This window comes from Aythya ferina, assembly GCF_964211825.1.
Source record: "Aythya ferina genome assembly, chromosome: 1".
Taxonomy (NCBI): Eukaryota; Metazoa; Chordata; class Aves; order Anseriformes; family Anatidae; genus Aythya; species Aythya ferina.
In genome coordinates, this window is record NC_140296.1 from 68,840,862 (window position 1) to 68,865,684 (window position 24,823).

At 35.7% G+C, this 24,823-nt stretch overlaps 1 protein-coding gene across 1 annotated transcript in view; it reads left to right on the plus strand.

The window, feature by feature from the left end:
- VWA3B (von Willebrand factor A domain containing 3B) overlaps window positions 1–24,823 on the plus strand; it is a 70,584-nt gene that overhangs the window by 40,062 nt on the left and 5,699 nt on the right. Inside the window, exons 18-27 of the mRNA XM_084536055.1 lie at window positions 141–278; window positions 1,364–1,403; window positions 1,518–1,674; window positions 6,183–6,298; window positions 8,992–9,042; window positions 12,313–12,532; window positions 18,500–18,620; window positions 19,780–19,904; window positions 20,723–20,860; window positions 21,381–21,478. Of these exons, the coding sequence (XP_084392181.1) occupies window positions 141–278; window positions 1,364–1,403; window positions 1,518–1,674; window positions 6,183–6,298; window positions 8,992–9,042; window positions 12,313–12,532; window positions 18,500–18,620; window positions 19,780–19,904; window positions 20,723–20,860; window positions 21,381–21,478 (1,204 nt within the window). The remainder of the gene's footprint in view (window positions 1–140; window positions 279–1,363; window positions 1,404–1,517; window positions 1,675–6,182; window positions 6,299–8,991; window positions 9,043–12,312; window positions 12,533–18,499; window positions 18,621–19,779; window positions 19,905–20,722; window positions 20,861–21,380; window positions 21,479–24,823) is intronic.

Below are 24,823 nucleotides of genomic sequence, written 5' to 3' on the forward strand. Positions count from 1 at the left end.
GAAGTAATTTTGTGTTTGTGGCCTTGTATAGGCAGTCCTTTAAAAATTGGGACTGGATACCAATGAGGAACTCAAAAATCCCAGGCATGTATTTGATGAATGCTAGTTCTTTTTCTTTCTTTCCTTTTCAACACCTACAGAGCAAACAAAAACGAGTCTGCTGCGAATTCTGAGCCATAGTGTGCAATCAAGGGAAGAAAGCCCAGAGGAAAGAACATCTCCTGAAAAAAAGAGTTTTTCTCTCAGAAAGAGTGTGAAATGCACAACTGTTTTCAAAGGCAGGTTAACAGGAAGCCCTGGATGGGGTAGCTGATAATATTTCTCTAGATATGTTTGGAACTAATAGTTCAAAATAGGCAAAACCATGTAGACCCACAGTTGAAAGGTCCAGAGCTCAGCAGAGATGCATAGAGCTGGAGAAGCAAGAGGGTGTTGAAACAAGGTATTCACAATTTACAACTGCTTCCAGACTTCTAAACTAGCTTACAGCAGCTTACTTATGTCCACAGTATGTGTAAGCTGTGATGCTGATATATGTTAGACTGCTGAAAGGAAGTTACTTTTTATCAATGGGGTAAATACTTTTCGAGAATCTCTTCTTATGATATAGTAATATATTGTTGTTTTGATGTAGTAACTCTTAGTTATGTGCAATGTTGAGTCTAAAGCTGATAGTGGTGACAGTGTGGTACCGATATGAAAGGAGGTTGCACTTTATATGCTCTGGGAAGGATGATTATGTAGAGGCAAAAGTATTTCCAGTAGGGCTTGCATATACTTCCAGATAGTTTTCATGTCTCACAGTGATTCATGCAGCTCTATACAATAGGTCCTATAAGTTCTTCTAAAACCTCACCATTAATAATTAAAGATGTTGGACTTTTTAGATTTCAGTGTCTTATTTTTAGTTCTTCAGATACATTTTGTATAGATTTTCATAGCAATATACCTTAAATTATCTACTGCTTGTCATTTCTTTAGTGATAGTGCTTGGTACTGCATCTTGAATTGGGGAATAAACTGGTTAATCTTTATTTTGGGTTACAGGAATAAATAAGAACAAAATTCAAAGTCTTTTTAAAAATAAATAAATTATTCACCGTCTACTTTATAAATTTGCTCATTAGTTAATTAGGACTCATGAGACACACAGTAATACTGTTACCATTGATCAAGCACCAACAGACACAGGAAACATTATTCTCATTGATTGATTTAGCAAATGAATGCTATTTTGTAGTCCTTGTGACACTACTAGTAGGCACAAATAAGAAAATTACGCTATTCCTCTGTCAGTGTATGTATATATGCTTTTGTGTGCACAAAAACTATAACGTAATGAAATGCAAATGTTTTGTTTCAGGTCTGAAAATGAAGAAAACTGTGAAAAGGACATCTACAAGGTATGTGAGTGCATCTAAAGACACATCACACAAAATTTAGTTTATATTCTTCTTTTGTCTTTTGAAAGTTCTCAAATACATTTCTACCTTCATCTTACAGTCTCTTGTTTCTAGTTCTCTAGATACCTCTTCAGCTTTTTGGTTAAAGACTCATGGCCTCGTTGCTAGGCGACTCACCATCATGGATGCCTTAGCTCCTACAGCTGTCCCTCATGGTACTAAATACATCCCAGTTCTGGACAAGCATGTAGTTTCCAAAGTATTTGATGAGGTAAAACGTTTATGCTGTTTCAAAGTAAACATAAACCTTTGTACTGTTTCCAAAAGGATTTTTTTTTACTCGTTTCCATAAATTTCATAATTATATTGTCTAGTGTTCATGGCAGATGGCTGATGTGTACTGAACGTATAGTGTGTATCTAATAATGGTCATTCATCCACCAGTAAGAAGGTAAAACTGATAGTTAATAGTATTTCTTGTGGACTTTTAAATTTTACAGCTGTATAATTTTTCTTTCACAGTTACCAGTTGATGGCAGTGTGCAGCCATCAGGTACTCAGCAATTTCTTGAGGGTCACAGCCACTTCTCATTCATATTAACTCACTGAACTACTGTATTTTAAGTCCATAAAGTCATTTGGAAAAATGTGCAGGTGCATAGTTTGTAGGTTGATGCATTCTCACATTTTACATGTGTACTCTAAAGACTTTTTGAAAAGGATTGGCATTCAGTAAGTAAAATCTAATTTTCATAGATGTAAAGGATTGTGAGATTATGGAGGTGCAAAATTTGTGATGAATCATATGTCTTAAAATTGCAATTGCTTTTCCCTTTAAAGGAATTTCTTTTTTTGGCAAGTTTCTCTAAATTAATTCCTCTTATGAATCCTATAGAAGTCCTAAAAATATGTTGCATCTTATTTTAAGTAATAAAAGCTGCTTCTTTGAACAATGCAAAACTAAAAAGCTATTTAAATAACAATGAGTAAGAAAGGTGTTTTGGAATAGGCTGTGATATACAATCAAATAAAATATTTATAACATACACATCCATAGATTTAAAAATTTTCACTTTTATGTTTTGAATTCAGGAATGCGTTTTGTAACAACATGCACATTGTGGAAGCAAACCCATATCCTCTATTTTAGTAAAATAGTCAAAACCAAGTTCTTTGGGTATTTTTTTTTTTTTTTTTTGGATACAATTAAAAAGATGGATTTTATATCAGAAACTCAAAAATATACATTTTCACATTTCAGACAGATTTTTTTCCCCCCAAAATACTGGATATTCAGTAACTAAAAAACTGTACAAAACAATCTACTGTAAGTGAAATGCCAAACAAAAAAAGCAGTGTGGCTTTCAGATATCCCTTATGACCTATTTCTGAGGAGTCACATCTTTTTCCATCTTCTTCTGAGTATAGCTACTAAGTAGAGCTCTTTCTTCCACCTTTTTGAATTTTGAATAATTTCCAAGATAATCCTGAGCTGCATTTGAACTGCTTTTTGCAAAACCACTAGTCTGTATAACCTAATAGTCTTTAAAAATATTTCAAAGATGTGTTTCAGCGAATAGAATAATAGAATGGTTTGGGTTGGAAGAGACCCTAAAGACCATCTAATTCTAACCCCCCTATCATGGACAGAGACACCTTTCCCTATATCAGGTTACTCAAAGCCCCATCTAGCCTGGCCTAAACACTTCCAGGGATGGGGCATCCAAAGCTTCTCTGGCCAGCTACACTAGGGTACTACACTACTACCCTAGAAGTACAAGCAGAGGTGTTTTTTAAATGGTAGTTCATGGGAGCTTATGCTAGCCTCGTTCAGGGTTGAATTAAGTTCAGTGTTACTGTACAGTTGGTATGGTCTGGACAGTTAGGTATGGGCTTTCTTTAGATTCAAGAATAGAAATACAAAAAATAAATAATTTTTACCACTTTTGTACCTGATAATCCCCATGAATTGCATAGAAACACTCAGTTTCTTGGATGGTGGAGAATTATTCTGTGTGTAGAGGTATGGATTTTTCTGGGTCTGAAGCAGTATGCAGGAGAAAAGCATCTGGGGTTGCCAACCAGGTGTAACTGGTAGAGCTCATGAGATATCGAAAAGCAAAAAATAGGTTCTGAGATTAGTTAAGAGCTTAAACAGGAGATATTAACAGATTGATGAAGAATCACAGAATCACAAAATGGTTTTAGAAAGGAACCTCTGGAAAGAATCTGGTCTGGACCAAGAACTATCTTGATTATTCTGGTATGTCAAGAAGACTTCACTGAGGATAATAAACTTACAGACATTTTTGCATTCTTTCCTCTGAAATCTAATTTTTCTTGGTTTGGAATGCAGACATGCTCGACTGCGTTTCTGGGGATGGTATAAATTTTATTTTCAGCCTTTGCTAGCAGTGATGATGGACTAAATGTGAGCAGTTTTCTCACTTTGGAGATGAAGCAAGCAAAAGGTTTCTATGACAACTGTTCACTAACAGCAGAGGCTGACCTCCTTTCCCAATTTTATGTGACCTTTTTGTTTCACCTGAATTATTTCACAGAAATTAATTCATTAAAATATCCATCAGATTCATATCCAGAAAAAAAATATCCATCTGAGATTTTATCCGAATTATATTGTGGTAGTTCTGGAGCAAACCTTCCCTATAGAACCAACTGTGTTTTTGCAAAATGAGTCATCTTCATACAGCTTTGCAAGTCATGTTTTGTTGACTCAATTCTTTACTCTAGAGAGTCAAGTTCAGATTCAGCCAGACCAAGATATCTTGTTCAGTCGAAATAAATTTTTCTAGGGTTATTATGCTTTAGTTTTGTCTCCAAAATGTTGAAATTTGGTTTTGAAATAAAAGCCATTTTGAAACAAGTGATTTCTTTTGATATGAAAGTTTAAGTATTTAATCTAGAAAATGACAAAACATTTTGGCACTAAAAAATCTTCATTGTCATTTCTTTCAGCTGAATCTGTGAATTTTCAGTTGACTTCATGAGCAGTTTCCATTGCTCTGAAAGTATGCATAATATTTGAAGTTTACTACTTGCTAAGAACACATTCTGTTCTGGTTTTATTCTGCAGTACTGTAATAACGTGTTTATGCTTGTCTGTCCTTCACAATCTATTTAGAGTGTTTTCCAAACTGTATTAAATATTCATTTTTCATGTAATGCTGTTTGTACTTGAATTTGCTCTGGGAATTTGTAAGGGATATGAGAGAAGGCTTCCACATGGTGACCCCCTCCTGAACTTTTATAAACTTATTTGGAGTAATATAGCAGACAACAACCATGGCAGCACAGGGCTGGATGGGGGTTGCTCTTAGTTCCCTGCTTTCCAGCTTTCAAACTCCACCTGGAAATGACAGATAGGCAGATTGCATGGCTTGTGAGCAGAGATTTGCTTCATCCATCTCTGGTAAGGTGCTTCACTGACGTGTTGCCATTAACCTTAGCTTCTAAGTGATCTTAAAATTAATCCAATATGAAGAGCTTTGATGTGGTCTGGCACTGAAGTGACAGAAATTTGTAAATCAGAGAGATGTCTTCAGAAAGAGAGGTTTGCCACTTGACAGCCAGCTGCAAATAGGGAATATAAAGTCAAATCATTGCTCCTGAAAAAATGATCCTACAGCAATAATTCGGAATCTAGCTAGGTTGTAATGATTGAAACACACATATATGTATACAAAATCATTGAAAAAATTTCTCAAATGTAGAAGTTTTGTTGTTGCTTTATTTTTTGTTTGCTTGCATTATCCCCCTCAACAGTGATTTTATTTTTATTTAACTTGAACCTCATCCATCCTTTTGTCATTACATCCTGATCTCAGACAGGAACTTGGAGAAGCTTCCAAATCAACCATACATGTATGTGTAAAAAACAGTTCTGAGGAGAGTAACATTCTTTGATTTCTCCATTTTCTCCTTGTATTTTTTCTCTTTATAATCATTATCATGGTGTTGATGAATAAATAGCTTTTCTTATAGGAACCACTGAGTAATTTAAAAGGCTGAAGGATGGTGGGACTTTGGACTGAAAAATGGGAAGGCATCTTTCCTCCTTTCTGTCATCCTTTTCCACACTTTTTTTTGCTTTTTAAGATATACTATTAACTGTGTGAGTTGCTATTTTATAATAATTTCGGCTTATGGAGATGCCTAGTTGTGAGCTTTGAAAGGTATGGAGGTTCCTGATTCTGAACTACCTGGTTAGGTTCCTAATCCTTATTGTGGTCAATTAAGACTAGTTGCAGTGAGTGATATCCAACTTGTTCATTCTTTGGTGATCAGTGTGGTAGCCCAAAATCTCTCTTGCTTTGGTCGTCTAATTCCTTAGAAAATATGGTCCTCCAGAATAAGAGTAACTGACATATCTGTCTGCAATAATTATATAATGAGTGTTGCTTTAAAGCAGTATGATCTGGAATATGCTTCTGTCCCTTCTTTCATTATTAGAGTGAGTTTTTTTGAGAGTACTGGTTTAATTAAAACTAACTACTAATTAATAACCTTGATTTGCCTTGTCTTAAAATAATTGATTTAGCAACTTTCTGTGTAATGCAATTATATCATTTCACAAGATGTCTATCATTAACTGACGTTCAATGGCCATTTCTTTGAGGTGCTCACAGCTTTGTTTCTGCAGCCTTTCCATGTCCCTTCTGTCTGTTCTGATCCTTGTACATAGACTCATTGCCATTCTTTTATTCTTACAGAGGAAAAGTTGTATGATAAATAATGTCTTTGTCTTTTATTGTGTCATAGATTTTACCATTGGCCCATTTTAGCAACAAGAAGGGGATCACACTAATTAATCCTCAGGCTGTGAATCTTGATGCCTATAAGCAGAAGCTGGAAAAAGCAATTAAATCCTATGAAAGGCAAGTCTACTCATCAGAATTGTATCATATTTACAGTCTAATTTCAGAATTTTCTTAGGTAGTGGATATTTGCGTACATATTCTTTGGTTGATACTGGAAATTCCATACTTTGACAAACTTTAATCAACCATTAACCTGTAAGTGAAACGTTTATTTTCTTCACACAAAATGCATAATAATAATAATGATAAAAACAACAAACATAATAGACAAGGAGATAAAAAATAACATGTTGTTCATATTTTATTTGGTCAATGACTTTTTTTTCTTTTTACTTCTGGAAGTGCTTGGGATTACCCTGGCCCAAGTGCAGGACCTTGCACTTGGTCATGGTGACATTCATAAGGTTTGCATGGGTCCACCTCTCAAGATACTGATCATTTTAATTTAATTTAATTTAATTTAATTTAGTATTTTTGAGAAGGATATATGTGTTGTACTTATTAATTAAATGTTGATAAGAGCACATCAGATGTAAAAAGCAAGGGCAAGGACATTAGATCTCTAAGTTGTATCTTTACCTTGATTTAAATTTATGCAGTTTTTTTGATGTAATGAAGTTATTTGACTACTGATATCATTTAGTAACTTTATAAGAGCTTTGACTAGAATTGTTTTAATAAATGAGATGTCTTCTCAGGCTGTATTTTAATAATATTTACAGAAGTAATTATTTTATATGATAAAAAACCCTTGATGGCAAGTGTTTAGTCTTTGTTTCTTGATGAAAGCTATTGAGATCCTTTAAGTTTTTCTTTTCTCTGCAGCAATATGATAATGTCAGTTCTTTTTTAAACATGTAATAGCTCTCTTTTTCATTCCTGCTTCCTATTGCTAAATTTATATACCTTTTGTGGTAAAAATCAAAGATTATGATTTGAAAATGCTGTTTGCTATGTCTAATACCAGTGGAATTCAATGAAGAAAAATCTGTTATTATTTTGTTATTGAGACAATGCTGTTATTATCAGCCTGTTGAAGAACTTAGAGAAATCTGGATTTCACACTCATTTTGACAGGAAGATGGGCAACTGGTATATTTTTGACTCACTTCTGAAGAATTTTTGAGGTTTTCATTGCTGTGCTATACTACTGAATATTTAATATTTATTGACTTCAATTTTGAGGAAAAAAAAAAAAGATGTTTTCAGGTTAAACTCTGATGACCTTTTCCTAAGGAGCATTTTCACAATGCTGTCCACTGCCTCCTTAAATCTTTGGTGACTGATAATACAGATAACTTATCTTTACCACCATATGAATGGGTAATGAATCAGGTATATTTACAACAGAACATCATTAACAACATAAAAAGGTCTTCTCATTGCTTGTACTCTACCTGTGAAACAGCAAGCCAGTCAAATTTGTTTTGCTATAAATGCAACACCACTTTTCTAGTAATTGATTTTGCAAAGGCTGCATTTCAGCTTTGTGAATAGTGACTAGTCAGAAATTTATTCTGACATCTGTAGATGAGACAATATGTCAGAGCATTCAGTTTCAAGAGTGGAAGCAAGCATGACAATATCTTCCCCATATATGGATTAACCTTAGCATCAAATTAAGGGGTGAAAAAGTGGTGAGGACAGAAATTTCATACTCTAACAAAGAGAATATTGAAGGCGAAAAAGGCTGAGAGCTTCAAACTGTGCATGATCTTGTATAGCCAGAGGCATTTATGAATGAATTGGTTATGAGTGTGCACATTTAGAAGCATGAAATAGTCAGTGGAGCATGCTGAGACTGCAAATTGTGAATGAACTAAGTAATTTACATTCTAGATGTGCTTGGTTTTGGTTTCTAGTAGATAAAATTAATCAACAAGAAATTGATATTCAAAATCTGGTGTTAATGGTCTTTTTTTTTATACTCAACAGTAAAACTAGGATGGTTTTAAAAGTCTAATGGTTGCAATCTGAATTTTTGCTAACAATGAATCAGTTCTTGTATTTCCAAAGGGAGTGCATTTTTCTGTAATTACAGCAATTAGGATCATTGGTAGAGGTTTATTTCTGTAGTGTGAAATGAAGTAATTGAGTGATGGCTTAACTGTTTTAGAAGCTAATAGAGAAAACTGTGAGCTAGATGACCTAATAAGAGTTTATGATTTATGTCTCAAAGCAAAAACAGAAGGTTTAATGGTGCTTTTTAAAGACTTCAGCACTATATCGCTTTGGGAGTATCACTTCTGTTTTCCTGTCAGTAGTTTTTATGTAGCCAGAGTTTAATTAATCAGAAACCATAACGGCACAATTTAACGGAGGGGTTATCTTAGCAGAAAAAAAAATAATTATCATTGCTCTCCATGAGTCTTTAGGCTACAGTTTTCTGAAACTGTTTAATTGGAGGAACTTAACTGGCATTTAATCACTTCTATTATTTGATTTATTATGCTGGTGCTGAATAGAACCATCCATACAAAATCTTGTCAGGAAACAGCAGTGATTGCCACTAATCCTTCAATGACCCTGAAATAGTCATGTTGCCACTTGATGGAAGACGCTGTTTTCCCATCTTCTCTAGCAGTTGATAATTTCATAGCTGAATGATAAGTACACAGTTTAACAATACAGTGCTCTTGGAATACAAATAGTGCAGATATCTTAAGAAACTGTGTTTATTTACTGTTTGGAGATCATCAGATACACAAGGAACTCCATTCCCTCAAAACTGCTTTGCTTTTTTTTAATAGGCGCCTAAATCTAGTTATCTGGAGAGCACTATCTCAAGAGGAAAGAGACAAGTAAGCTATCACCATTCGTTTTTCTAACTTACCTCTGAAAGGCTTCTCTTAAATGGTTGACATTTCTTTTTACCACTATTTCTTTAAACAACTTGTTTTGTTTTCAGGTATTTCATGCCTGCACCTTAGTTTCAAAAATGTTTGTGTGATACTAAATTCTGGACCACCTTCTTGCAGTGTTGATTATTTTCAAAGGAAAGGACTTGCATTCCATTTGAACAGCAGCAGTCTATTCTTGATCAGTGTTGAGTGACGGTGCCTTGGGAGGGCAGCATGTCATTGCCTTTGGCATCATGTTAGATCTTCTCTCATCCAGTAAAGAGCACCTCAGTGGCTGGTTTTAAATTATAATAAGCACCTTTACCGCTTGTACTGCAACTATGTATCACAGTGAAAATTCACACTACTTTAACTGGATTGTTTCTGTATATTGATTTAGAAAACCAGAGACTAAATAAACAAGACTGGCATCAGTGAAGTTGGCATCTGTTTACTTCAAAGAATAATGTGGAAATAAAATAATCAAAACTGAATGGGTGGGAAATACTCTAGGCAGAAAAATAGGAACAAAAACAAGAATGCTTCAGACTTCAGCTAATGAGCCAAATTACAGTGTTCTGTCATCAAAAAGGAGAACGGTTTTGGGCAAAAACCCATTCTGATGCAGAAAGGAAGTGAAGCCTATTAAACAAAAGAACAGCATACAATTAAAAAGAGGGAATAGATGTTTGCTAATTCTGACAGTGAGGTATAAAGTGCAGAAAGTTGACAATGTGACATCCAAAATATTTTATTGTGGGTGAAGTATGGCCAATCATATATGTCAGGAAAAAAAGAAATCTAGCAATTGTACAGTCTGTAGCTAGAGGGGCATGGTAAGATTATTAATGTTGGTGCATAGAAGTTGAAATATTTGATCTGTTTCTCTTTTAAATCTGTAATTTAAATGATCATGTTCATGTATAACAAAAGGATGATGGCGTGTTCTAAAAATCATTAGGAATCTGTAGGGAGAAGATAATAAAGTCTACTAACTTTGTCACAGGACCCCTTAAAGAAGTGGTTGAGAAGCTCTCTGATTCACTAGTGTTTACCAGATGGTTATCTTAGATTACCAGGAAAATCCATATTTACTGGAGAAGTAATAATATTATGATTGTGTTCAAAATAGATGAGATATCCAGATCAGGAGATACGTTAGCTTAACATTGATTCTAGATGAACAAAGGATTCATTTAATAGATAACAAAATCTAGGTAAGTAACTATACCAGTCAGTATAATTTCATTACAAAACAGTTCGTAGAGGTGTAGAGAGATGAAGTGACAAAGAGTAGGACAACGCAGCAGGCATCACCGTGGTTGTATGTGTTAGTAAGACAGACGCTTAAATACTCTCTCCATGCCTAGGTTTCATATTTTATGTTGGCGAAGCTGCAGAGAAGACGCACAGGACTGACTTGAATACTAAAAAGAAGTACCTTACTTCCAATTCGAGATTTAAAGAATTCTACCTGTGCTGGGTTTTGGGGGTGTAGTTTGTTAGTTTATTATCAAAATGACTATATGTTACTCAGCTTTCCATGTATAGATACTTTCAGTGTGCAGGTTCAAGATGGCTGTTCAGTGTAGTGGATGTTGACATAATGCGAACCCTGGGTGGAAACAAACTCCTGAACTTTGAGTGAAAACTGAGCAGAACAGGACTGAAAGGAATAAGCAGCAGCAGATTCTTGCTCTTTTGATGTCATCATGACATCTACGCGATATCCTGGTCTCCAAATTGGATAGATGTGGATTTGATGGGTGTGCTATTCAGTGGATAAGGAATTGGCTTGAAGGTCGCAGCCAGAGAGTGATGATCGATGGATCTACATCCAAGTGGAGGCTGGTGACAAGTGGTGTACCTCAGGGGTCTGTCCTTAGACTGATACCGTTTAGCGTCATCATCAATGACATAGTGGAATTGAGTGTACCCTCTGCAAACTTGCAGATGACACCAATCTGAGTGGTGCAGTTGATATGATAGAAGTGGGCCCACGTGAACCTAATGAGGTTCAACAAGTCTAAACGCAGGGTGTTGCACCTGGGCTGGTGCAATCCCAGACATGAGCACAGACTGGGAGAAGAACTCATTGAGAGCAGCCCTGAAAAGAAGGACTTGGGGGTTCTGGTGGACAAACACCTTGACATGAGCCAGCAGTGTGTGCTTGCAGCCCAGAAGGCCAACTGCATCCTGGGCTGCATCACCAGAGGAGTGGCCAGTAGGGCGAGGGAGGTCATTGTCCACCTCTACTCTGCCACCTGGAGTGCTGCATCCAGGTCTGGAGCCCCCAGTGCAAGAAGGATAAGGAGCTGTTAGAGCGGGTCCAGAGGAGGGACACAGAGATGATCAAGGGGCTGGAGCACCTCTTCAATGAAGATAGGCTGAGAGAGCTGGGGATGTTCAGCCTACAGAAGAGAAGGCTCCAGGGTGACCTCATCACAGCCTTTCAATACTTAATTGGGTCTTATAAAAAGGATAGAGAATAGCTCTTTACTCAGGTAGATAATGATTAGACAAGGAGGAATGGTTTTAAACTAAAAGAGGGGAGATTTAGATTAGATGTTAGACGTAAATTTTTCACTCAGACAGTGGTGAGGCACTGGAACAGGTTGCCCAGAGAAGCTGTGGATGTCCCATCAATGGAGGTTTTCAAGACCAGGTTAGATGAGGCCCTGAGCAACCAGATCTAGTGGGTGGTGTCCCTGCCTATGGCAGTGGGTTTGAAACTAGGTGATCCTTGAGGTCCCTTCCAACCCAGGCCATTCTATGATTCTATGATCAATCAAAACTGATGCAGGAAGTCAGGACTTAATTAGACATCTTGTGCCATTTTAAATGATCTAGATGCATGCCCCTTTGTGCTAGCTGCTGCTCCAGAAGGACCAGAGATTTCTGTGATTTCTGGATCATATCAGTAAGTTCTTTATTGATGCCTCAGGTATTCTAGGACATCTAAAATGGCATCAAATGCCTATGCTCAGCCACTTAAATTGCTCTGTAGATGTCTTTGCTAGAGATGCAGATTGGCCAGATGCAGTTGTTTGATTAAACACAATGGTAGCTAGATGAAATAAAACAGATTGTGCCACACAGAAAATAGATTGTATTTATTTGATGTTTTATTCTGCATTTAAATTTTGAATGTTGTGATTTTATTTTTAAAGTACTGTCAAAATTAAAATTTCTCCTACATGTAATTACAAATCTATTTATTTACTTTTAAAGATTTAAAGAGGATGGGCCAGTTCAATATATGGAGCATAAGGAAGCTTTGTTGGAGGCTTTAGAGAATTTGGGATGGCCAATTTCCTATGAAGATGTAATATTGTTAGAAGATGAGATACTGGCAGCATTAACATATATTCAGCAGGCCTCTGATCTCCAGGAAGCTGTCAAAAAGGAAATTGAGAAGAACTCAGAATTACACATCAGCAAAAATAAAAAGGTACAAATTGGAAGTTTTTTTTTTTTTTTTTTTTTTTTTTTCCCCAGATATTCATCTTCAGTATGTGCTTCTGCAGTAATTTTGTTCTGTGGTAATAACTTATAAACTAGGCATTTAATATGATGCTATACAAATAGGGAGAGGAAAACAGCTAGTTAAAAAGAGAACAAGGCTTCATAACTCTTTGGAAGTACTGGTAAAGTAGAACTTCTGCAGCTGAGAGCACTGCAGAAATCAAGCCTCTTTGAAACAAATCTGAGCAAAATATCATTATCTCCTCTGCAAGCACAAGAGAGATATCTGAAAGGAGAAAGGTATACGAAAGACAATTATGATACAAGACTTGCATTTCGGTTAATATCAGATAAACAGGGATAAAAGATCTTGTAATGTCAGAGTGGTTCATTGTAATCTTCTGTGGTTACCTATCTTCTAAAAGATAGGGCAGGGGGTGAGATTCAGCTCCGTATTTAGACACTGAAATTTAGCTGTCTGTAAAATATAGGCATCAATATATGAACAGGTAGCTTATAAAGTATGCCAAGTATCAGTATACACTACCTAGCAGGTCATGTGCAGAAATATAGTGCCAGTATTTAAAAAGGCAATCTTTTTTTATCTGACATTTATTGAGATATACCCCTCTTTTCATTGATACCAATATTTTTCGTTAAAAGCTCTAGCCTTTTACATGTGTTGACATAAGTTATAAAAAATATTTGCATTAAATTGACAATAATATGTTATGATAACACAGTCCATGTATGAAAATAAATGATTATGGGAAGGAATGCGTTCAGTTTTCAGTCATTTATTCCACTAAGAATGTGCATCTGAAAACATTTTAATGTCTCAAAAACCAGATGATCTTAATTCATTTTACATTAGTCTGAAAATATTACATCACCAATAGAGTTATTTTGATTATTGATTTATCTCTGCCATATAATGTCCCAGTATAAGAGTAGCAGAAACTTGTTCATGTTTCATTTTTTCACTCTGTAATTTTGCTGTTGCCTTGAAACACCAATGTGTACTTTCAGACATGATGTGATTAACATTGTGCAATCACTTATCCTGAGTCAACCTGCTTTAGGAGCCTAATCACAGCACCATCTTCAGTAATTGCTAATCTGCAACTGAAAAGCTTTAAGAGTAAGAGGCAGAAATGCAGATGTAATTAGAATTCTGTTTATGTGGTGGAAAAAAGAGAATAAAAAAATAAGCAAAAAACTCTGAGCCTTTTCAAAATGCTGCCAGAGGCTTTTCCAAGTGTGTTTTCTATCTACAGAATGGGTATAAAAAAGTAAAGTGCCAGCTGAAATACATTACATTACTGTGAGGAAATAGCAGAGATGACACTGAATTAAAATTACCATTGTAAAATAGTGGAAAAATCCCAATTATCCTGGAAGTCTACTTGACAAAGCAGACTTCTAAATTGCCTGCTATTTTAAAATAAATAAATAAATAAATAAACTCGACCCCTTATTTTTTTAGCTTTTACGGGTTCTTAATTACCTTCACAACTTCTTAAAACAATTAGTAATCCTTTTTGGATGTCCTTGCTATGGGAGCTTTCTCTTTAAGCCTACAACTGAATTAATGATCTGGTTATCCTCCCTCTGTGCTCTGACCTTCTCTGGGAGTTGTGGTCGGGCTGCTGTGTTTGCCTATGTTTGAGAAACGTAGGCTATGTCAGTGCCCTATTGAAAGAGGGTGAAGTAAACATATGTCTGCACAGGGCCATGAGATGACAGAAGACCTCTAGTGATGCAAGAAGTAAATGCTTTGGGAAATGAATAAACACATCTAATTATTATCAAGCAAAATATGAAACAGTGAAAAATTAAAGATTACCTAATTGGAGGGCTAATTGTAGACTGCATCTTATTTTACTCAGTTCTTTTTGCTGTACAGATTAAAGCATGTGTTGACAAAAATCTCCCTCTTCAAGCTGTCACTGGGTTTTCATTTACAGATGTTAAAAAATGAGGAATCTATAATTTTATTTGTTCTAAGAAGTAACTGTTTTGACTTAAAATACTTGTATTTCGAACTTGCCAGGCATAACAATCAACCATCATTTTTATGATTTTTCTCATTGAACTGTAAAAGTTGTTTACAACGTTATTTTCACCTAGTAAAAGAATGTGTTCAGGGTCCTCTATCCACTTCTCATTAGACCACTTCAGGTCTACTGGGGTCTTGGCATTACTATTCTTCAGACACAACAGCTTCTAGGAAAGTTTTTTGCATCCTCTTAAGGGCTATCACTTTTTCATTAAAATAGTTCTTTCCCCAAGTGTCATAATCTTTCCTGTGGGTGTGATGAGGAACATTTCTCCTCATACTAAATATTTATTTTTCTATACATCATTGGCCATCCATTTCTGCAGACAGAGAAAGCTGCATTCATTACTAAGGATCCACTCTAATTAAGAATACGCTTTTAAAAGTACTGCGCTTCCCTTAGGATAAGCTGAAATGTGCAGGACTTATACTTGTTTGTGACCCTGCTGAATGGTCACCATGTAATAAAAAGAATTTGAAGTGGTTAATAAGCATACTGTGATCTGTAAAGCTTGTTTATTTGGGTGGAAAGGGACCTCTAGTGGTTCACTGAGTCTATTCTTTCTGAAAAACATTTCATATCTGATTGATTTAATTATTCCTAATGAAATATTTATAGTTGAGAAATGATTCTTTGTAAGAATGGAAATTCTGCATCTCCCTTGGCAATTTCTTCTATTTCCTGGTGTCCTAATTCTTACACTCCTCATTCTTCCACACCATTTAAGGATCACTAATCACTGTCTGTTGATACCTCTTTTATATTTCATATGCTTCCTAAGCAGCTTGGCATCTCCTGCCTTTGTTCTTGTGCCTCTTTGGGGAGACAAGGCAAAACGAGCATCCCAAACAGCATAGCAACAAGAAAGTTATAAGTAATTTTAATAATTACCTAGAAATGTTTGGTCAAATTTTCCATAGTCATCAATATAGTAATGTGTTGGACAAAGTGTATAGCTACAACAAGGTAGGATCCTTGATAAAAATGGATTGTAGTCTGTGCAGTACAGGCATGTTGCCACCAGCAGCATGGGAAGAACAGAGGCTCTTTGGCTCTAAAGTATCAGGTTTGTGTAACGCCAAAGTTAGAGCCAGAGTCTGCTGATATTCCTCCTATCCATACTCAATTACAGTAGGAAGGTGCAAAAACTAATCTCTTTGAAAGAGAATTTTAAAATACAGAAGATATTGGATGTGGGAAGTGGAGTCAGCTTCACCTCATGTGATCTTGTATTGCCTTCAGCAGAAGCAGAGCTAAACAGGGTGGGATCCCTGTGATTCAGATGGGGCTCTTTTTTAACAATACTGGACAATGATATTCCAGAAATGGGCACTCTGAGAGTGCCTGGGTCAATTGCACCGACTACCTAAAGGCTGTGTGGTAGGTAGGAGAGATGGATTTCACTTCACAGGGTCTTTCTGCACCACCTGAATTTTGCACTGCTTGGAGCCCTCCCTGGGGTGCTTGCAGAGCCTTTAGTAGCTGGGTTAATGTGGACTGCTGGAAATTGCCCAAGTTATTAGTCAAGCATTACAAATTAGTTTTGAATAAATATTCAGCACCAGCTGTCCCTCTGGAGCCTGAGGAATTAAGTAAATGGTTTACCCAAATACCTTTTTGTGTCTGTGGACTTGGAAGTCTTTGCACTCAAGCCAGACTATGTTAGGTTTTACTTTAAGCAGGCAGCTAAGCGCTGTGAAGGGCCTTTGTTTTAGACTCAGTTCGAAAAACAGAGTTGTTGATATAGGTTATATTCTATAGGGGTAAAGAGTAAACTAGAAAAACAACAACAACAACAAAAACACCAAAAAAACACAACAGGTGTCTCCTATTTAAAATATATCCTTGCCTTTTTGTTCTGCTTTCCTTTGCTTATTTGGGGGATTTTTATTTTATTTTATTTTATTTTATTTTATTTTATTTTATTTTATTTTATTTTATTTTATTTTATTTTATTTTATTTTATTTTATTTTATTTTATTTTATTTTATTTTATTTATTTTTTATTTTATTTTTTTTTTTTTTAGGATCCTGTATGATTTTTATGTGGGAGATTGGGAAAAAAAGTTTATCATAGTTACAGTGAAACTGAGAGCAAACAATTTAGTAATCAATTTCCTATTTTTTGCATCATAATTGCTCGTTAGGGCAAACCAAGTATCAAAACCAAATATACCTTTCTTAGGAAGAAAATCTCATCAGACACGGAAGCAAATTATACTCACCTAGTATGCAGGGTTTTTTTAGGACCATATGGACTATGGTTATTTTTCAGAAATACAGTTGATAAATGGTGCGTAGATATGCGGAAAAGTTTGAGATTTCAAACTGTATGTTTTTGTTACTCAGTGGAATTGTAGTAGAGATGGATGCTTGCAAATTGTTTATGAGGTGAGCTAATAAGTAAGTACTTAGAAATTAACAGGCAAAAAGTGATTTACTTCATGTTACACTTGCTTATAATTTATATTTAGAAGCATCATCATAAGCAGTATAGAGAAAATAATAGACATTCAAGAATTAATGTGCTATTGTAGCAAATGTAAGTGACATTGTTATTCTAGAGGGTTGTATGTATAAAATATACTTTCAAAATACTGGGATTACAGACTTGTTAGAAAGAAAAGGATTCTATATAATAATTTCTCTCAGGTTTTTCAGGAAACCAAAATGTAAAGTATTCTTTCACATTCTAACATATACACACAACAGCCTGATCCTCTCAAAACTTGCAGTGGGAGGTGCCCTGAATGGGAAGAAATTTTTTCTTCCAGAAAAAAAAGGAAAATGATTCAGAGAGTATGACTTATTTTAAAGGCAAGTGACAGTAATACCCTGTGAAATGTGAACGTGAGCTATAAAAGCTTTAGGGTAGAAGAACATAGCTGTAAACTAAAGTACTCAAAATCCGGGAAAGCCAAATGGTATATTTCTATGTAAAGCCACTTGTGATTTATGGTAGTCTAGCTATTTTTCATATCATTTGATTTCCACAATGCCATGCCTCAGTAACTGCATGAGATCCATTGCACTTTTTGCATTCTTTATTCAGTTACTGCTAATTGCAGTCACTGCCTTCAACTAGGACTTGAACTGTGGTACATACAGCCACCCCTTGGTATTTCTATCCTCACCATCCAGTGCATGGTCCCCCAAACTTCATTAAGGAGCAATTTGTCAGCATGATTTGGTCTTCTGTAGTCTGGGGGGTTGCCTTCCCAAGAGAAGAACACTAACTAAAAGGACAAAATCACGGACAGCAGCAGCTCCATAAAATGTAATTTAATATTTTGCTAAGCTGAAACATTTAAAAAATTTTGAAAAAAATAATTTTGAATTTATAGTTTGTAAATAAACATTTTCCAGACACTATCTTTTTTTAATTTAAATTTTTGATTCTGTATTTGTATTTTTAGTCAGTCATTCCATACAGTGCTAACCTTTATGAAAATAAGATAACTGCGAAGACCCACCTATCTGGACAAAATGGATGTGTTCACTTGTTCTGCAAAAACAGTAGATTTTTCTTTAGCTCATTCTTGAATATGATTTGTCCAATTTTTAAATTATTTCCTAGGAAAACAGCAGCCAGAACCATAATTCATCAAGGTAAATTTTTGCCTGAATATTTAAAAGTCCAGGTATCATTATGACCATATTAAACAGGATTTAATAGTGAAAACTCTTAGGTAGTCTTATCCATGAGAGCTTCCTGTAATGAACTTGTTCTGTTTATAACTATTCTGAATATTTAAAATAATCCAATTTACTGTGAATCATCAACAGAGTTTATTACATTAAATTGCCTAAATTGTAGTCGGTTCCAAAGGATAGGTTCAGGCTGACTGGTTGGTTGTTGTGAAAAAAAAATATATAATTGTATCAAATTACAGAGACTTGAAGAAGAAACTGTGAAGACAAAGTCTAAAAAAACACGAAAAGACAAAGTATTTGTGACTTTCAAAAGCCAAAAGGTGATTGCAAGATCAGACATCACAGGATTTTATTATCCAGGTATCTATTTTTGTCCACATTTTAAATATTTTTTTATAGTTTTCTATTACTGATAAAACATTACTTTAGGTTGTGTTTGGCTACTTCTGTTGTAGTCATGTTTAGTATTGATTATATTACATATGTATATTCATGAAAAATGAATATATACCTTGTGTGCAAGTATATACATTTATAGAAAGACATACATTTTGTATGATTAAAAAACCAATGTTTAATTTCTACAAATGGTTTCATTTCTGATCTTCAAACAGTTTCATTTCTATAAGAAGAGTGTGGAAGAAAATAATTTTAAATAACAGTAGCAGGGAGTATTATAGAATCACAGATTAGTTTGGGTTGGAAGGGACCTTAAAGACCATCCAGTTCCAACCCTCCACTATGAGCAGGGACACCTCCCACTAGATCAGGTTGAAGGTATCAGCCTATTCCTCTTTGATGCCTCCCTCAATTGTTTCTGTTGACCATTTGTCAAAGGTTGTGGTTTTGGGTGTGTTCAAAGAATTCACTAAATGCTTTTGCCTTTCTGTTGAGCTTTAAGCCAGAATGGCTATGAGGTAAAAATGTGTTCTGTTTTTTCTTAATGAATAAATTATACTTATAAGCAGGCTTTGATATGGGAAAAAGAAAGTACCTTGGGCAATTTTTCTCTTTTCATGTTCTTTTGTATCTTGGATAGCCATATTTCTGAGCTTGCTCTGCCCTCTCCATTTAGAAGGAGGGATCTGAGGCAGAGCAACTACATATGGAGGGGGTGTGTGCACATGTAGTCAGGAAGTCCATTATTTTTGTGTTACCTTCACTTGTGTTTTTATTTTAAATTTGTATATTTTATCTGCGATAATATTTTAAGATGACCAATCAGTGACCTGATAGTCTTACAAATGTCATGCCTGTACTACAAAATTATTCTTTGTTTTATGCTGTTATTTAGAATGCTTAGTAAGACTGTTTTTTTTTTTCAGGCACAAATTTCTCTTCTGTCCTGGCACAATTTATCCTGGCTAAATGAAAATGAGGAATATAGTATAGTATAGAATGTTTAATCTCAGTGCTGTGTGGCAGTCTACAGAATTAATTTTTTATTTTATTTTATTTTTTTTTTTTTTACAAGAGGTAAAAGAAAAATCATTAGCATGTTACTGTGTTGTTCTTTTAGGAACTGTGACGAAGAATATCAGTCCTACCTGCACACTTGTTGACTTAAGCCATGGGGAGACTTGGATTGTACCTCTGAAGTTTGTTATACTGGTGGGAGGTGCTATGCCATACACATATCTGCAGGTGAAAAATTTAATATTTTTTATGATAGCAAATACGCATTTGGAATTTTGTCCCTTTGGTTACATACAGAATAAATTATATATATATTTTTAAATATATATTTTAAATGCATTATTTCTTTTAAAGAAAAGTCTATAGTGAGAGTAATATCTCCATTTCCATGTTATTTTCAACACACTAGTTTTTATTTGTTTGGAGTGATATTGAAAATTACAGTCATATTGATTATGATTTGATTCCTTTGTTTATGAGAAGTTTGTATTATTTTCTTAGTAGAACATGAGTATTTGGCCACCTGAAGAAGAAATGGAAGATGTTTAGAAGCAAAATGTATTGTTCTCTAGTTCACAGATTAAGATCAGGGGAGAGTCCTTTATACACAATTCAGTGTATAGCAGGTTCTAAACATATAATTTGATTAAAAAAAAAATGCTACTTCCACATTCGTTTTAAAAATGATTTTGTATAAATCAGTTACATAAAAATGTGTACATTTGAGCAGAGCTAAAGGGGAAGAGTTAATGAGAACTGGAAACTGGAAGAGTTTTGTCATTCTGTTCAAATTGCTAGTTGAGCTCTGGTGCATTTATTAGGGCTTTGTCATTTATTTTTGCTTTGTGTTCTCCCCTGATTCAATGGAAATTGAATAGTACATGCAAGGACCAAATTCCTCTCCTTTCCTTTTAAAGATCCATATTAAACATGGGAACAGATTAGAATGATGATTCATGTATGAATATTTTAGTATTTGCCTTTTAGGTCTTGTAAAACTCACAAGCTACATGGTTATTGTTAACCAAAGCTTTCCTGGTGTGCAGGTTGGAGACTATGTCTTTGCCAGAACTGGGACACAGACAGGAAATTGTTATTATGCGCCTGCCATTGTCATAGCAACACCAAAGAGCGTGAATGTGGGTGCTAAACTCTACACAGTTCTGATGTTTGACAACAGGAAAGTAAGTTTACAAGAGGAAACCAATATGGCAATGGTAGTACTAGCATTCTGTTTTTTATGAGGCAGGTACAATTTTCCAGGCTAATGAGCCCACTGTCCCATTCCCTGTCTCCAGCTAACCAAAGTAAATGAGATTTCAGGGCTTAATGAAGAACCCATGCAATAAACATTAAAAGTGAAATTCTGTAGGATAGCTTATTCTTAAACCATGTACTGTTCTTTCCTCTATAATCAATTTGGTGGCTTTCACAAGCTCCATGCTGCTAAAATGAGAAATGCAGAGTTTTTAATCACAGTCAGTACAATCTTCAGTTTATTTCATTAGGTTTGTTTGTAAGCCATTATGATAATTTCACGGTATTTTTCATAGTGCAACATTAAGACAATGTATTTTGTTCTTAAAATTTTCATCTTTAGAGGCTGATTACAGTTGCATTAAAGCAGTTGGCTTTTTATACATATATTTCTTCATTGTTTCTGAGCTTTAGATGTAAATTAGATGAATGTTGATGGTATTGCAGGAACACTGTGTAAGAAGTGGGCTTATTAAAATCAGCCAAACGAAGTATGCCTTTTCCTGTCAGTACATAAGAATGGTGCAGAAGGTGGATTATACAATGTGAGTATGCTTGAACCTAAAAATAAAATAGTTATTTTACATGAATTTTGAATATTGTACTTTTGGTTCAACTATGCTGTCAGGTTTCCATATATAATACTCAAATTACTGTTGTCATGAACTGGTTTGCTCTAAACGTAACCAAGTGATTTGACCCACATGCATGTTCAGGAGAAGAGCATTAACTATCTGTTCCACCATTTTATTATCTGGTGATTTGTTGTCCTGTTTTCACTTTGGAAACAATGAGGGTGTGTGATGGCTTGAAGCTTAGCACCAGGAAGTTGTGAGAGGATTGCTGAAAGGTGAGATGAAGTTTTGATTTGTCAAAGACTGAGTCTTTCTTTTAAGATATTTATTATGATATAAAGCTATTCATGACATCACGAGTTGTCTCTAAGATATTGAATCTTCTACTGGGCTTAAGTCTGAGGAAAGATGAGAAGAGGCATAGGATGGATATGAACCCCTACTTAAGTTCTGCAGAATTTATGTACAGCAGGGATAATATTCTTCTGGTGTGAAGTGTGTGGTGAATGTGCAGTGGTTTCAAGTGATTGGGGATTATTCTTTCATCTTTTATAAAGTTCTAGATTAATCCATTTGAAGTAGCATGGGATTGTGATAAACTTCACAGCATTAGCAGTATGACAGACAGCAACAACAGATCTCATGAAGCAGTATAAGGTCAGAAAAATCATCTGTGGATATTTCCCCAGAATATAATCCCAGCCTCCTGCAATTTGTGATTTAAAGATTTTTCTGAAGCACAATTGGAGTCTCTGGATTAAACAGACTTTAATGGAATTTTCTTCCATGAATTTGTGCAGGAGTTACAGTTTGTGTGAGGAAAACATAGGCTTTTGTTTTGAATTTTCCACCAGCCTTGATATCCCATAGGGGCTCCAGACTGAGTCCATGTATATCAGCTCATCGTTGGCATTGCTGCCAAGGAACCTCATCAATGGAGATTTCTTCTATAGAGTTTGCATGAACAGGACAAATCCCACCTTTAAAGGCAATTTTAAAAGTTCTTCATCTTTACTGAAATATTCTCATATGATGGCCATTGTTAGATATATACATATATAAATGGTGAGTGGCCAAGTGCAAGGTCCTGCACCTGAGCCAGGGCAATCCTAAGCACAAATACAGGCTGGGTGGAGAATGGTTTGAGAGCAGCTCTGAGGAGAAGGACGTGGGGGTACTGGTGGATGAAAACTCAACATGGGCCAGCAATGTGCATTTATAGCCCAGAAAGCCAACTGCATTCTGGGCTGTGTCAAAAGAAGTGTAGCCAGCAGGTCCAGGGAGGTGATTGTCTCTTTCTTACTTCACCCTCATGATATCCCACCTGGACTACTGCATTCAGCTCTGTCACTCCAGCATAAGAAGGACGTGGAAGTATTAGAGGGAGTCCAGAGGAGGGCCACGAGGATGATCAGAGGGCTGGAGAACCTCTTCTACAAAGAGAGGCAGAGGGAGTTAGGGTTGTTCAGCCTGGAGACGAGAAGGATCTGGGGAGACCTTACAGCAGACTTCCAGTACCTACAGGGGGGCCTACAGGAAAGCTGGAGAGGGACTCTCTGTCAGGGCATGTAGTGATAGGACAACATGTAGTGGCTTTAAACCAGAAAAGAGTAAGTTTAGAGCATTTATTCAGGATAAATTCTTCACTCAGAAGGTGGTGGGGACCTGGCACAGGTTGCCCAGAGAAGCTGTGGATGCCCCATCCCTGGAAGGGTTCAAGGCCAGGCTGGATGGGGCTTTGGGCAGCCTGGTCTGGTGGGAAGTGTCCCTGCTTGTGGCAGAGGGATTGATCTTTAAGGTCCCTTCCAATCCAAACCATTCTGTGATTCTGTGAGTGTATCAGCAGTGGGCTGATCTGTGGATTCCATGAAAATGACAGGAAAAAAAAACAACAACTCTAATTCAAACGTTGTTAGTGGTTCTCACACAATTTCTAGTAATGATTCCACTGCTGTTTGAAAACGCCTCATTACATCTAGGTTTACTTTTGAGTGAAAAGAGGCTTGGCTACCATCAAGTAAACCTAAATGTAATGATTTCCTGTGTAAAACATACAAGCAGTTGAAAAGAGGCAGAAATATAATTGAGCTGAGAAATATAATTGAGTCTTTCCCTTCCATTGAGTTGTATTATATTCTAAATGAGATACTATATCTGAATCCAGTAAGATATTACTAAATGCAGCAATAAGAATGGCTTCTATTTTTTTTTAAACAATTAATTTCTTTAACATGAAATTTAATATTCATTTTCCAAACAGACTATATTGGTAAGCTGACTTGCTACTGTTATGTACAACTGATATTGTTATATACAACTGAAGTGGTACCAAACTTGGCATATGTTTCAGTAAAATAGTATGTAAAGCTGCATATTCAATTCATAGTAGTTGTGAATTTATATATTGTGTTTCCAGCTTGTAAACACTTGTTTGGTTGTATAAACACCAAATATATTTATGACACGAAGTTGGGTGGGAGTGCTGATCTGCTCAAGGGTAGGAGGGCTCTGCAGAGGGCTCTGGATAGGCTGAACCAATGGGGCTGGGTCCTGCACTTGAGGCACAACAACCCCATAAGGCACAACAGGCTGGGGGAAGAGTTCTGGGAAGAACTGTGCTGACTGTGCCTGATCCCCTGGTTGTCTTGCACATGCTGTGAATATATTTCTCTCATTTTTTTCCCCATTATACATAACCTCTATTTCTGCTGAATTTTTAGTTTCAAGAGTTAACAATAGAAGCCCAGTACTCTAGAAGTTTTATAGGTAAGAGCCTTTTAAATTTCCCATGAAGAGCTGAAAATTTCCCAGCTCGGAGCTGTAATGCTCTACTGTAAATTGCTTTGTGCACTTACTAATTCAGAATATTCTCCTTCTGATTGTAACATTTTCAGCTAGGTTTTGAGTCCTCTGTAGAGTCACTTTTTTGTGAAGTGAAATCCCATTCTTCTTTTGCTTCATATGTTACTGTAGTATCATATAGACATAGATAATGTTCTCTTCTGGGCATTGACTACATTAACTCAGTGGCTGCATGATAAAAAGCCAGCACTGGCTATGATTTTACTTTGTATTTATTTCTTTCTGTAACCAGCATGCTGTGTTGAATGATTGTTTTCCTTTTTGAGGAGGTTTACGTTCAAAGCCATTATACAACCGTTTCATTAGTTGTACATTATCTAGTTACTAATGTTAGCAATGCTATGGCAGTGATCCAGCCCAGATTGAGCTGGCATTTCCATTACAGCCCCCAGTTTTCAGGGAACATGGAAATGCACTTCCAGCTGAAATGTATTATTTATTATTTCTATTATT